Raw genomic sequence first — 14,457 nt, forward strand, 5'->3', positions numbered from 1 at the left:
ATCCGCCTCCGCTTGGGATGTTTTTCTGCTGGCTCCGCTGTGAACGGGACTCTCGCTGCTGTGTTGGATCCGCTTTGGACTGGACTCTCGTGACTGTGTTGAATCCATTATGGATTGAACTTTCACAGTATCGTGTTAGACCCGCTCGACATCCATTGCTTTCGTCCTCTCCAAGGTTCTCATAGTCATCATTGTCACCGACGTCCCACTGGGTATGAGTTTTCCTTGCCCTTAGGTGGGCCTACCGTAGTGGTTTGTGTTGTGGTTTGTGCAGCCCTTTGAGACACTAGTGATTTAGGGCTATATAAGTAAACATTGATTGATTGAAACAAAATTATATGAAAATGGCCCCCGCATATATGACTCTTTAGTAAATGGTATATATAAATACATATATATACATACATTATATATATATATATATATATATATATATATATATATATATATATATATATATATATATATATATACATATGTATATATATATATATATATATATATATATATATATATATATATATATATATATATATATATATATATATATATTTATACATTCAGTATAAACCTGCTCAGTGGCCTTGGGGGCGGCATGGCGTAGTGGGTAGAGCGACCGGCCAGAAACCTGAGGGTTGCAGGTTCGCTTCTCACCTATTGACATCCAAATCGCTGCCGTTGTGTCCTTGGGCAGGACACTTCACCCTTTGCCCCCGGTGCCGCTCACACTGGTGAATGAATGATGAATGAATGATTGGTGGTGGTCGGAGGGGCCGTAGGCGCAAACTGGCAGCCACGCTTCCGTCAGTCTACCCCAGGGCAGCTGTGGCTACTGATGTAGCTTACCACCACCAGGTGTGAATGAATGATGCGTTCCCACTTCTCTGTGAGCGCTTTGAGTATCCAACAATAGAAAAGCGCGATATAAATCTAATCCATTATTATTATTATTATTATTATTGTGGTTGGAGCAGTGGTTCTCAAAACTTTTTTTGTCATCCCCCACTTTGGACAAGGGGGAGTTTTCAAGCCCCACCTGCCCCCATCGCCCCAACAGAACGCTAATGCCAAGCTCAACATTTTCAAATTTATTGAACATCAAGTAACATTCAAGTTGTATACTCAATAACATAAATTAACATCAAGTTCAATAATAAATAAAATAACTGTGCAGCTGTGGTATAACTTACATCAAGTTCAACAATAAATAAAATAACTACTCTGCCAGTTTACTTTGAATGAAATCAAGTGGCTTATTGACGTGATTGGGGAGTGTGGTCTCGAGGTGTCTCTTTAATTTGTTGGGTCTCATGCTGTCTGCCGCTAGCGGTTTTAGACACAGAACACACAGGGGTCTCTCCTCTGCCCCACCACCGTTGCCGTGAATCCAAGAGCAAGATACCCTTCATCATATTTTCTTTTCGGTTGGCTTTTTGGTTGATTAAGCCCGTCAGATTTTTGTTTCTCTGCAGGCACTGGCTCGACAACCTTTGAGGTGTGAGTCACAAATTTATCCATTTTGTGTAATTGTGGTCCACACATTAGCCTGCCGTGAAAGATTGTTCCACTTAGCCCCGCACCCATTAGTTACTGTTGCTATGTCTGTCAAACTTTCGCTCCTACCTAGAAATTTAAAGCCTAGAGGAAAAATAAGTAATTTACATTTATTTATATAGCGGATTTCACAGACAGAATCACAAAGTGATTTACAGTGTGTATAGAAAACGAAAGCATAGTAAAAAAAAAAAATCTAAGAATATAATAAAAAAAAAAATAATAATTTAAGTAAAATGTATTCCCGTTCCTTGCGCCCCACCTGTCATTTCTCTATTCCCCACCAGTGGGGCCCGCCCCACACTTTGAGAAACGCTGGGTTAGAGTGTCCTACCTGAGATCGGTAGATCATGAGTTCAAACCCGGGTCGAGTCATGCCAATGACTGTAAAAATGGGATCCATTACCTCCCTGCTTGGCACTCAGCATCATGGGATGTAATTGGGATTAAATCATCAAAATGATTCCTGCGCGCGGCCACCTCTGCTGCTCACTGCTCCCCTCACCTCCCAGTGGGTGGAACAAGGGGAGGGGTCAAATCCAGAGGGTAATTCACCACACCTAGTGTGTGTTTGACTATCAGTGGTACTTTTAACTTTAACTTTAATATAGATTCACTACAACAAGCGACCCTCTGAGAGCAGCCATAACTGCAATGTGGGCGAAAACAAGTTTACAAAGGTATCATTAAGGCACTCCTAGAACAGTTTACATGCCCTCTCATCCCCTGCAAAAGTACAATAACATTTAAATATAAAAATGTAATTCTGTACAATATTTAGGTAAAAGTGTAATATTGGTTCCTCCTGCACTTTTACAAGTTTGCAGCTAGACTACAACATGGTCTATAATTGCATGCAATCAAATTATTACAATGGATGTGGACACAGTTGTTCATGGAACAATACACAACATTAGAAGATAGCTCCATAGTACGCTCCCTGAAACGTTAAAGGTTAAAACCCCTAAATGGGGGTGCTAAACTATTTTCTGAACATACATGCACATGTACACACTGTTAGCCTGGAGTCAAATAGTCATGTTTGTACCTTTTGATAAACATCAAGTGTTGAATCCCAGTCGGAAATGTAACACAAGACCTACCTTTAATGAGTTTTTGTCTGCCAGGGCCAACGCCAGCTTCCTCAGCTCAGACACTTTTTTCTGACAACTGTGACAAAAGCCTCCCTTCTCCTGCGTCTCTGCCACTGAAACCGACCCGGCGCCCTCAGGGGGAGGTCGGCTGCTGCAGCGAGCGTCCTCCGTGGAGAAGAGTCTCTTCCTGGGGGCGTTGGGAGACTCTCCAGGAGGACATCCCTGCACCTTCAGCGGCAAAACATGAGATGAGATTTGCTGAGGCCACCTGTCAGGTCAAACGTCACGCATACAAGTGTGTGCAGCATCTTGACAACATGTTTGAATCACAAATATACACTTACACTGCTTTCAACTCCTCCTAAGTCAGGAGGTGGGTTGTCGCCAGCAGATGCATTCATTGTTCCCTGGAAGTGCACGACTTATAACAAGCCAAGGGGAAGGTTGTTAACGAGCCATTGGCTGCCGGGGTGAGTGGAGGGTGAGCTGTCATCCGTGATGGTGTCAGCATGTCCCACACGCGAGTTTACAAGTGGGGGGACTTTCGGTGCCAGGAGGCGGTGTTATTGCGACGGGATGGGAGGGCTAAAAGTATCCTCTGCAAAATGAGCTCAGTATTGGAAGAAAATAACGATTTCTGCCGAGTTTGTTTTTTTTAGTAATTTTTGGTAATGTTAAACACTGTAAGATTACAAACTACAGTTGCATGGATTTTATTTACCTCATACACCTGCAAATGGTATTGTCATACTAAATTTTGCCAGGTTTTTATCGCCCAAATGTGTAATTTAGCGGGTCACTCTGGCACTTTATGCCAGTGTTGAATACATTTCAGCGGCTCAACGCACATTGGACATTTCACGCTACTCTGGCGCCATCATCTGGCAGAACATCGCATGACACCCACTTTAACCGGATGGCAGCGGGTATATATATATATGTATATATATATATATATATATATATATATATATATATATATATATATATATATATATATATATATATATATATATATATATGTATATATGTATGTATGTATGTATGTATATATATGTATATATATATATATATATATATATATATATATACTTTAAATATATATACACTCCTGACGGAATAAATAAATAAAGTACTATCTAATCTAATCTAATCTAATATATATATATATATATATATATATATATATATATATATATTCTTTCAGCAGGTAAATATTTCATTGGTAAACTTTTTAATATTTCATTCGGATGACGTCAGACTGTGGCCTCGCGCACCTCGTGCACTCGCATGACCCCCCTACCCCGCACCCAACAACAAAAAAAGACAACCATATATAGACAGGTTTTTTTTCTAACTAAGAGTACTTTTATATATTTTATTTGATACGCCAAAAAATAAAACGTGTATTTTTTAATATTGTGGAATGATGGTAGTCTATTTTAATATGGGCGTGGTTAAGTGGCTCGCGCCTGTTTCTAATAAGTCTGCCGGAAGTTATACCCATTTTACTTGTTATGTTGACAACAATTATCCGCCATTACTTAGTGGAAAAGTAAGAAAAACGAGTCAAACCCTAAAGAGGTAAGATTGTTGATAATAATTTAAAAAAAGTGTTGTTGTTCCTTAAATAGATGCAATGTCGTCACACATTCGGCGTTTTCTCACCCTTGTTTTCCTCTTCAGCAGGTGACTGGTAAATCCAAAAATGATGTCGGAGTCAACGAAGATGGTCCCCAGGTCGATGACGCCGGGGTCCGGCTTGCCGCTTCCGGGAGCCCCCGGTGAGTTCGGTAAAGCCATGCGGGCTGCAAATATCGCCTACGCGTATTATATTCCACTATAGCATCTTTAGAGCCATGTAAAGAAGACGAAGAAAGAGTGTGTATCCGTTCAAAAAGAAGAAAAAAAAGTCCACATGCTAGTCTTAATCCTGACATCCAGAGAGTTGGCACAGAGTAATCTTCTCAAATGTCCTCACAGTGAAGCCAAACAATCCGTAGACATATTTCTATCCACTGGGGTTCTTCTTAGGACATGATGTGAGGAGAGCCCACTGGTCCTCTCTGCTCTCCTGCATCCCTTCACCCTCCTTTTGTAGCTCTCTCTCCCCCCCCCTCGCTCTCTCCTTTCTTGAGTCTCTGCATGTCAGGTCCTAAAGATGTATAGACATGACATTACGGGTCGTAATCGCTAACACATCCCTGTGATGTTTCCATCATATTTACAGTATGCACACAAATGACTTCATGCGGGGCTTATTTAATGGCACTATTTTTAGAATAGAATAGAAAGTACTTTATTTATCCCTGGGGGAAATTCAGCACCACAGTTCGCTCACAATAAACAATAATAAATCAAATACAGTATGACATAATATATACCGTATTTTTCGGACTATAAGTCGCAGTTTTTTTCATAGTTTGGCGACTTATACTCAGGGAACGACTTATGTGTGAATTTATTAACACATTACCGTAAAATATCAAATATTATTTAGCTCATTCACGTAAGAGACTAAACATATACATGTAAGATTTCATGGGATTTATCGATTAGGAGTGACAGATTGTTTGGTAAACGTATATCATGTTCTATATGTTATAGTTATTTGAATGACTCTTACCGTAATAAGTTACGTTAACATAACCGGGACCTTCTCAGTTGGTCATATAAGGTACACTTATTCAGCCTGTTGTTTAACTATTCTTTATTTATTTTAAATTGCCTTTCAAATGTCTATTCTTGGTGTTGGGTTTTGTCAAATAAATTTCCCCCAAAAATGCGACTTATACTCCAGTGCGACTTATATATGTTGTTTTTCCTTCTTTATTATGGATTTTCGGCAGGTGCGACTTATACTCCGGAGCGACTTGTACTCCGAAAAGTACGGTATATGTAATATATATGAATAATATAAATATATTCTACATTTAAATGCAGTCAAGAAGGAACATATGCATTATACAGTCTGATTGCTGTCGGTATGAAGGACCTCCTGTGTCGTTCCGTGTTACATTTTGGGAGTCTGAGCCTTCCACTGAACCTGCTCATTCTCTCCGCAAGGTCCGAGTGTAGTTGGTGGGAGGTGTTGTCCATAATGGCTAGGAGTTTTGCTAGACTTCTCCCCTCTGACACCACCGCCAGAGAGTCCAGCTCCACTCCCATCACGTTACTGGCCTTCTCTACCAGCTTGTGCAGTTTGTTAGCGTCCCTCGCTCTCAGCCCGCTGCCCCAGCAGGCCACGGCGCACAAGAAGGTGCCCGCCACCACTGACTCGTAGAACATCTTCAACATCTTTGTACAGACGTTGAAGGATCTTAGCCTCCTGAGGAAGTAGATGCGGCTCTGTCCCGTCTTGTAGAGGGCCTTTACTGGAATAGTCCTGCAACATGCACTGGACATAATCTATCCCACAATGCCAGCTGCATTGTATAGCAGGACTTTTGAACTAAATTGTTCTTGGAGCCACATTTCCAAAAAAAAAAAAAAAAACACTATTCCCTACAATTCATTATTTGAGAGCCAGTATGTTCTTTAATAGATATTTTTTGCCAAGAGCTACACATTTCAGGAAAAAAATAGCCTTATTATGCTAAATACAACTGCAGTAGATGATGGCGAGGGATGCCCCAGGCTTAATTGGGGCCCTAGGAAAGAATGTATGCTACCGTGTTTCCTCAACTTAAGAGTGTTTTTAAGATAAGAGCTGTTTCTTTCGGCTAATTGTTATGCTTTAAGTTGCAAAACAAATTTGAGTTTCAAACATCCCTGCCATTAGTTGGCATAGCAAATGCCACGGTGAACTCCTATAAATCCACCCAAAACATCTGGCATTACTCACTAGTGTTTGCCTAAAACTAGAGATTGACACAACATTATTTTTCCAAGAATGGGAAGGAAGACAGTGAATGTGAAAAACTGTGCTGACAAGCAAAAGTGGACAATATTCATTGAATTAAAGAAACAAATCCTCAAAGAACAATTTGAGCAAATCACTGCTTATCTGCACTATATTTAAGCTGAAAGAATCTAGAATGCCAGCCAAAAATGATAATATCTAAACGTCAGACATTTATCTTGGAAAATATGGAGACTGTGTTTGATGGAGAAGCAGCTGTAAGAAATACCCTAGAACAGTGGTTATCCAATTTTTTTTCACCAAGGACCACCTTAAAAAGGTTATGGCTCTCCAAGTACCACCATCGTGACCTACATTTAAAATACAGTTGCATAGTATGCCTAAGTATTCATTACAAACAAGTCCGAGGTCTTATGTAATTATATTTAATGTTGGGCCCCTGTATCCTTGCACAGTTTCAAGAGTAACACTATGTTTTAATCGGTATCCATCCATTCATCCATTTTCTGTCGTGGGGGGTGGGCTGGAGCCTATCGCAGCTATGAAAATAAAATATAATATGAATATAATACGCTGCACTTTAGGTCATTCTTTGGCATACCACAGTTAAAGAATCGCTGCCCTCAGAGTTTGCTCTATGAGGTCCATTACATTACTTCATAAAACTACTGTAATTGTTTGTAATACATTATGTTGTACTGTTTTGATACACTATATAACAGCTAAGCGTTTTTGGTATTTAAAAAAAAATGGCATGTTAGATGTTAAAATTGTGATGTTTTTGGGGTCACGGAGCACAAGTTAAACTGATTTAAATTCATTTAAATTGAAAACATTGATTTGAGATACAAGTGTTTTGAGTTAAGCGCTCCGTCATTGATCTAAATCGGCTCGTAAGTTGAGGCACTACTGTATTCGACTCAAAATTGAATTTAATAAGATGCCTATGTTGGACCTACCGTATTTTTTGGTGGATAAGTCGCTCCGGAGTATAAGTCACACTGGCCGAAAATGCATAATAAAGAAGGAAAAAAAACATACAAGTCGCACTGGAGTATAAGTCGCATTTTTGGGGGGAAATTTATTTGATAAAACCCAACACCAAGAATAGACATTTTTTCAGGCAGTTTAAAATAAATATAGAATAATGAACGACAGGCTGAATAAGTGTACGTTATATGACGCATAAATAACCAACTGAGAACGTGCCTGGTATGATACCGTAACATATGGTAAGAGTCATTCAAATAACTATAACATATAGAACAAACTATACGTTTATCAAACAATCTGTCACTCCTAATCGCTAAATCCCATGAAATCGTATACGTCTAGTCTCTTACGTGAATGAGCTAAATAATATTATTTGATATTTTACGGTAATGTGTTAATAATTTCACACATAAGTCGCTCCTGAGTATAAGTAGCACCCCTGGCCACTCTATGAAAAAAACTGCGACTTATAGTCCGAAAAATACGGTAATTGAGTTTTTTTAAATGCAAAAAAACCCCCAAAGTTTTAAAAACCCATGTTTTGAACTGAGCACTGGGCAAAATGTGGTGTCATGGATTTGGATTTGTCTCGAGGGTCACCAGTTGAATAGCCCTGCCGTATTGTGATAAACTAAAATTGACTGGATTCTGATTGATTTGAATTTACAGTAACATACTGCAGCCTCTCGGACTGTGGTGCTCAAAGATAAAACTTTAGGGCAACCTTTGTTCAATTATAATATCACGGAGGAGAAGCCAATAAAGCCGCATGATTGCTAAACAGTATTCAATGACCTGTAGCATTTATCCAACGAGCCAAGCCTTTTTATCGCACAAATCGAATGGCTTGGTCTAGCTGTGGTCCAGTGGAATTATTAGATTTTGTCTGATAATTAGGCTGTGGCGTGCACATTAAAATACATCCCTGTATGCGATCCAATTGAGAATGTATATGTGCGTACATAACCGATAAACTGAAGACAATCCGTTTATGCACTGTATGGTCAAGCCTGGTTTGTTGACACAATGTCAACAAATCAAAATGTGGGTGGTTGATGAGCCTTTTGTGCGCTTGTGTGTTGCCATATCTTTCTAAGGCTGTTCAGGAATGCAGGTTGTCTGGTTTTATGTTGACATCTGTCTGTGGTTTCTTACTTCATCATTATGAATACAATTATTACATTTTTATTTTATGTATTTTTTTATTTGTTGGTGGGGGGGAAAACCGTTTTTTTGTGTGTTTACCAACTTATGTCAATTGTTTGTCTGAAAATCAGTCAAATGTTTTAAACAAAAACATTACAATTACATATCATGTATTATAAATAACTACAACAGTTTTATGAAATGTATAATATTGTTCAGGATTTACCATGGAAAGCAGACTTTTGTAAGTCTGCTTCACCAAAGTTACAGCTACGAAATTATGTTGCAGACAGACATATTTGAGTGACGGACTGGAGAAGTCAGATTTGACAACAAGCAGTTACAGTTGTGGTCAAAAGTTTACATACACTTGCGAAACACATAATGTCATGGCTGTCTTGAGTTTCCCATAATTTCTACAACTCTTATTTTTGTGTGATAGTGATTGGAGCACATACTTGTTTGTCACAAAAAACATTCATGAAGTTTGGTTCTTTTATCAATTTATTATGGGTCTGAAAATGTGACCAAATCTGCTGGGTCAAAAGTATACATACAGCAACATACATTATCAATTTTGGTGATGTAGAAAAGTTACAATCAAATTACAAACCCCGTTTCCATATGAGTTGGGAAATTGTGTTAGATGTAAATATAAACGGAATACAATGATTTGCAAGTCCTTTTCGACCCATATTTAATTGAATGCACTACAAAGACAAGATATTTGATGTTCAAACTCATAAACTTTATTTTTTTTGCAAATAATAATTAACTTAGAATTTCATGGCTGCAACACGTACCAAAGTAGTTGGGAAAGGGCATGTTCACCACTGTGTTACATCAACTTTTCTTTTAACAACACTCAACAAACGTTTGGGAACTGAGGAAATTAACTGTTGAAGCTTTTAAAGTGGAATTCTTTCCCATTCTTGTTTTATGTAGAGCTTCAGTCGTTCAACAGTCCGGGGTCTCCGCTGTCGTATTTTACGCTTCATAATGCGCCACACATTTTCGATGGGAGACAGCTCTGGACTGCAGGCGGGCCAGGAAAGTACGTAGCCACGCTGTTGTAACACTTGTCTTTCTGAAATAAGCAAGGGCATCCATGATAACGTTGCTTGGATGACAACATATGTTGCTCCAAAACCTGTATGGTCCATTCAGCATTAATGGTGCCTTCACAGATGTGTGAGTTACCCATGCCTTGGGCACGTATACACCCTCATACTATCACAGATGCTGGCTTTTGAACTTTGAATGTTTATTTTCCTCTTTGTTCTGGAGGACACTATGTCCTCTGTTTCCAAATATAATTTGAAATGTGGACTTGTCAGACCACAGAACACCTTTCCACTTTGCATCAGTCCATCTTAGATGAGCTCGGGCCCAGCCAATCCGGCGGCGTTTCAGGATATTGTTGATAAATGGGTTTGGCTTTGCATAGTAGAGTTTTAACTTGCACTGACAGTGGTTTTATGAAGTGTTCCTGAGCCCATGTGGTGATATCATCTACATACTGATGTCGTTTTCTTGATGCAGTACTGCCTGAGGGATCAAAAGTCCGTAATATCATCCCTTACGTGCAGTGATTTCTCCAGATTCCCTGAACTTTTTGATGATTTTACGGACCGTAGATGGTAAAATCCTTAAATTCCTTTCAATAGCTTGTTAAGAAATGTTGTTCTAAAACTGTTCGACAATTTGCTTACAAAGTGGTGACCCTCGCCCCATCCTTGTTAGTGAAGTATTTAGCATTTCATGGAAGCTTATTTTTACCCAATCATGGCACCCAACTGTTCCCAATTAGCCTGCACACTTGTGGGATGTTCCATATAAGTGTTTGATGAACATTCCTCAACTTTATCAGTATGTATTGCCACCTTTCCTAACTTCTTTGTTACGTATTGCTGGCATCAAATTCTAAAGTTGATTATTTGCACAAAAACAAATGTTTATCAGTTTGAACATTAAATATGTTGTCTTTGTCTCAACTGAATATGGGTTGAAAATTATTTGCAAATCATTGTATTCCATTTATATTTACATCTAACGCAATTTCCCAACTCATATGGAAATGGGGTTTCTACGTTCATGGGATGGCCTCTTAACTTCATGTGAGTGATTATGTATGACCTCACCTGTTGACTTCTCTGATCCCATTTAAATAGGGTTCATGTGATGCAGTCATTAGACTCAGTTAAAAACGCAACATTGGAAAAGTCAAAGGAACTCGGCACAGATTTGAAAAAAATGAATCATTGACTTGGACAAGTCAGAAAAGTCACTAGCAGCCATTTCAAAGCAGCTAAAGGTCCCAAGAGCAACTGTGCAGACAATTGTTCGTAAGTATAAAGTCCACGACACAGTTTTGTCACTGTTACGATCAGTAAGAAAACGCAAGTTATCACCTGCTGCTGAGAGAAAATTGGTTAGGATGATGAAGAGTCAACCAAAAACCACCAAAAAGCAGGTCTGCAATGAATTGGAAGCTGCTGGAACACAGGTGTCAGTGTCCACAGTCAAGCGTGGTTTGCATCGCCATGGACTGAGAGGCTACCATGCAAGAAGGAAGCCCTTGCTCCAGAAGAAACAACTTAAGGCTCGTCTAAAGTTTGGTGCTTATCACATGGACAAAGATAAGTTCTGTGGCAAAGGAATGGCTAAATCAGGCTAGAATTAAGGTTTTAGAATGGCCTTCCTAAAGTTCTGACTTAACCCTATTGAGAACATGTGAACAATGCTGAAGAAACAAGTCCATGTCAGAAAACCAGCAAATTTAGCTGAACTGCACCAATTTGGGCAAGAGGAGTGGTCTAAAATTCCACCAGAAACTTGTGGTTGGCTACCAAAAGCGCCTTATTGCAGTGAAACTTGCCAAGGGACATGTAACCAAATATTAACATCGCTGTATTTTGACCCAGCAGATTTGGTCACATTTTCAGTAGACCCATAATAAATTCATAAAAGAACCAAACTTCATGAATGTTTTTTGTGACGAACATGTATGTACTCCAATCCATCCATCCATTTTCTACCGCTTATTCCCTCACTCTCACAAAAAATAAGAGTTATAAGAATTATTGGAAACTCAAGACAGCTATGACATTATGTTCCTTACAAGTGTATGTAAACTTTTGACCACGACTGTACATACTGTTTGACCGTCCAGTCTGCTGAGTTAGGACTAGAACAGGGGTCGGCAACCTTAACCACTCAAAGAGTCACAAAACTCTTGAAATTTCAAATGAAATAACACTGCATACAGAGGTTTTTTTTTTACTTTGTACTATGTATAAACCAGGGGTCTCAGACACGCGGCCCGCACCTTAATATGAAAATTTGATGATAGTGGGGCCCGCAAGTTTTTTATAAATGCCACTTGACAGCATCACACTTGCCAACCCTCCCAAATATTCTGAGAGACTACCGAATGTCCGATCAACCATTCTCGCGAAAGTTTGCAGAACTTCCCTCGATTAACAATAATAAGGGCAACCTATGAAGGTGCTGACTTGGACGCTCTCTACAACACGTCCAATCACCTTGCCGGCCTAGTCACATGTCGTACGAGGCTTCTGCTGTCACACACAAATGATTGCAAGGCATACTTTTTCAACAGCCACACAGGTTACACTGAGGGTTGTGATATAAACAACTTTAACACTCTTACTAATATGCGCCACACTGTGAACCCACACCAAACAAGAATGACAAACACATTTTGGGAGAACATCGGCACTGTAACACAAAATAAACACAAAAGAACAAATACTCAGAATCCCATGCATCCAACTCTTCCGGGCTGCATTATACACCCCGCCAGCACCAAATCCCCCCACCACCTCTGTGCGTCGGTTGAGGTGGGTGGGGTTGGAAGGGACGGGGTTTGGTGCTTATGTAGCCCGGAAGAGTAGGGATGCATGGAATTGCCTGGGGAGGTGTTTAGGGCATGTCCGACCGGTAGGAGGCCACGGGGAAGACCCAAGACACGTTGGGTAGACTATGTCTCCCCCGGCTGACCTGGGAACGCTTCGGGATCCCCCGGGAAGAGCTGGATGAAGTGGCTGTGGAGAGGAAAGTCTGAGCTTCCCTGCTCAGGCTGCTGCCCCATGACCCTGCCTCGTATAAGCGGAAGAAGTTGAATGGATGGATGGGTAATCACACAGTATTGATTGACTTGCACATTAATTTGCACAAACTTTGTAACTGTATTATCTAAAGTCAGAGTGTAATTCGAAGTTATATTTCCAAGTGCTCACATTTGTCATAGTGTCCTCACTCATATTTGCACTGACGTAAGAAATGACCTGATCACTGACCGTATAACAATCCACGCCGCCTTTCAGGGAACGATCTGCGGTTAAGGTAAAACAGCATAATTTAATGCAATATTTTCCGTGATTAATTGCATGCCTTATAGCATTAGACAATCTAATAGAATTATAAAATGCAAGTCCAATCAGAGCTTTGTTAATTTTATGTGAGTGTAAGCAATGTATGTAAATTGGTCAGAGACTAAATTTAGAGCCCTTTGCCATTGTAGGTTAGACATGATTACATGAAGATTAACATCCACACGCAACAATTTTGACAATCGCAGAGGGGTCAATAATTGATATTTTAGGGTGGAATAAATTGTTATAGGCACAAGCACCATGCCTCTGTGTGACACCCAGGAGTACACACTTATTTGTGAGGGAGTGGAGGCAGGGATTGTCACTAGGCCGATAATTACAATCCATAGTAAAGATGATTTACCATGTCCGTCACTCAGTGGAGGAGGTCTTGGTGGGGTCTCCCTCGACTCACTGATGAAATTCCACGGAAGAAACCCCCAGGGACTTGGGTTGCTACATCTGCTGCCCTTGTGCACGTACAGGGAAATGGCTCACAGCATCTCATTAAGTCCTCTCTTATGTCTTAGCCATGCTTGTGAGACCTGTGCGCCTTCTCCACAGACAAGGCCTTGTGAGAATCGTTTAGCAAATATTGATAGTTCCGCCGCATGGCGAGGATCAAAGGGAGAAAAATAAGAGAGATGGGTATGTAGTATGGTGCACTGTGCTTCATGAATGATTGTTTCATTCTTTCAGAAAAGGGCATTTGGATTTTGTTATAAGAGTGTCTGATTTGGCTTTCCCACCACATAGACCTAGATATAAATAGTCTTGTGCTGTTTCTTCAGTGTTTTAATATACAGACAGTTATAGAAACTCCGGCTGGAACTCAATTTACTAAAATAAAAATCAATACAAGTCTGGCAATCAGTTTAAAAACTATAGCTTAATAAAAGCAGATAAATAAATCTATCGGGATTCAATTCAGTTGAATGTGGTTTTCATTCCATGCAGCACGGTGGAACGTGTGCCTCCACAAAACGAAGGTCCTGGATTCGATCCTGGTCTCGGGAACTTTTTGTGTGGAGTGCGTCGGTTTCTTCCGGGTATTTGGGCTTTCTTGCACCTCCAAAAACATGGCCCTGGGGATAGGATGATTGGCAACGCAAAATTGGCCCTAGTGTGTGAATGTTGTCTGTTTGTATGGGTTGGCCCTGCGGGTGGGGGGGTGACTTGTCCAGGGTGTAAGCGCCCTCCACCCGGATACTGCTGAGATAGGTTCCAGCACCCTTCGCGATGCCAAAAAAGGGAAAAGCGGTAGAAAATGGATGGATGAATGGACATCCATTCAAAAGTTGATTTGTTTGCACATTTTTTTATTTGAAAAGCAAATGGTTAGTGATTAACAAGTGGCCAGCAGGGGGTACTGTTTCCCAATTTGCGCTAATTTTAAAAAATCAACCAGGAA

General features: G+C 40.1%; 1 protein-coding gene across 3 annotated transcripts in view; it reads right to left on the reverse strand.

Moving 5' to 3' along the window:
* Window positions 1–4,735, reverse strand: part of kif26ab (kinesin family member 26Ab) — a 165,121-nt gene extending 160,386 nt beyond the window's left edge. For 2 of the 3 annotated variants that reach the window (XM_061895270.1, XM_061895269.1), the window contains exons 1-2: window positions 4,317–4,735; window positions 2,658–2,876 (exon numbers count right to left, since the gene is read on the reverse strand). In XM_061895270.1, coding sequence (XP_061751254.1) covers window positions 2,658–2,876; window positions 4,317–4,451 — 354 coding nt within the window. In that variant the 5' untranslated portion in view covers window positions 4,452–4,735. Of the gene's footprint in view, window positions 1–2,657; window positions 2,877–2,992; window positions 3,160–4,316 lie in introns of those variants that run through there. The other variant, XM_061895271.1, reaches the window with a different exon arrangement.
* Window positions 4,736–14,457: the final 9,722 nt, after the last annotated feature.

Source organism: Nerophis ophidion, linkage group LG03 (genome assembly GCF_033978795.1).
Source record: "Nerophis ophidion isolate RoL-2023_Sa linkage group LG03, RoL_Noph_v1.0, whole genome shotgun sequence".
Classification (NCBI taxonomy): Eukaryota; Metazoa; Chordata; class Actinopteri; order Syngnathiformes; family Syngnathidae; genus Nerophis; species Nerophis ophidion.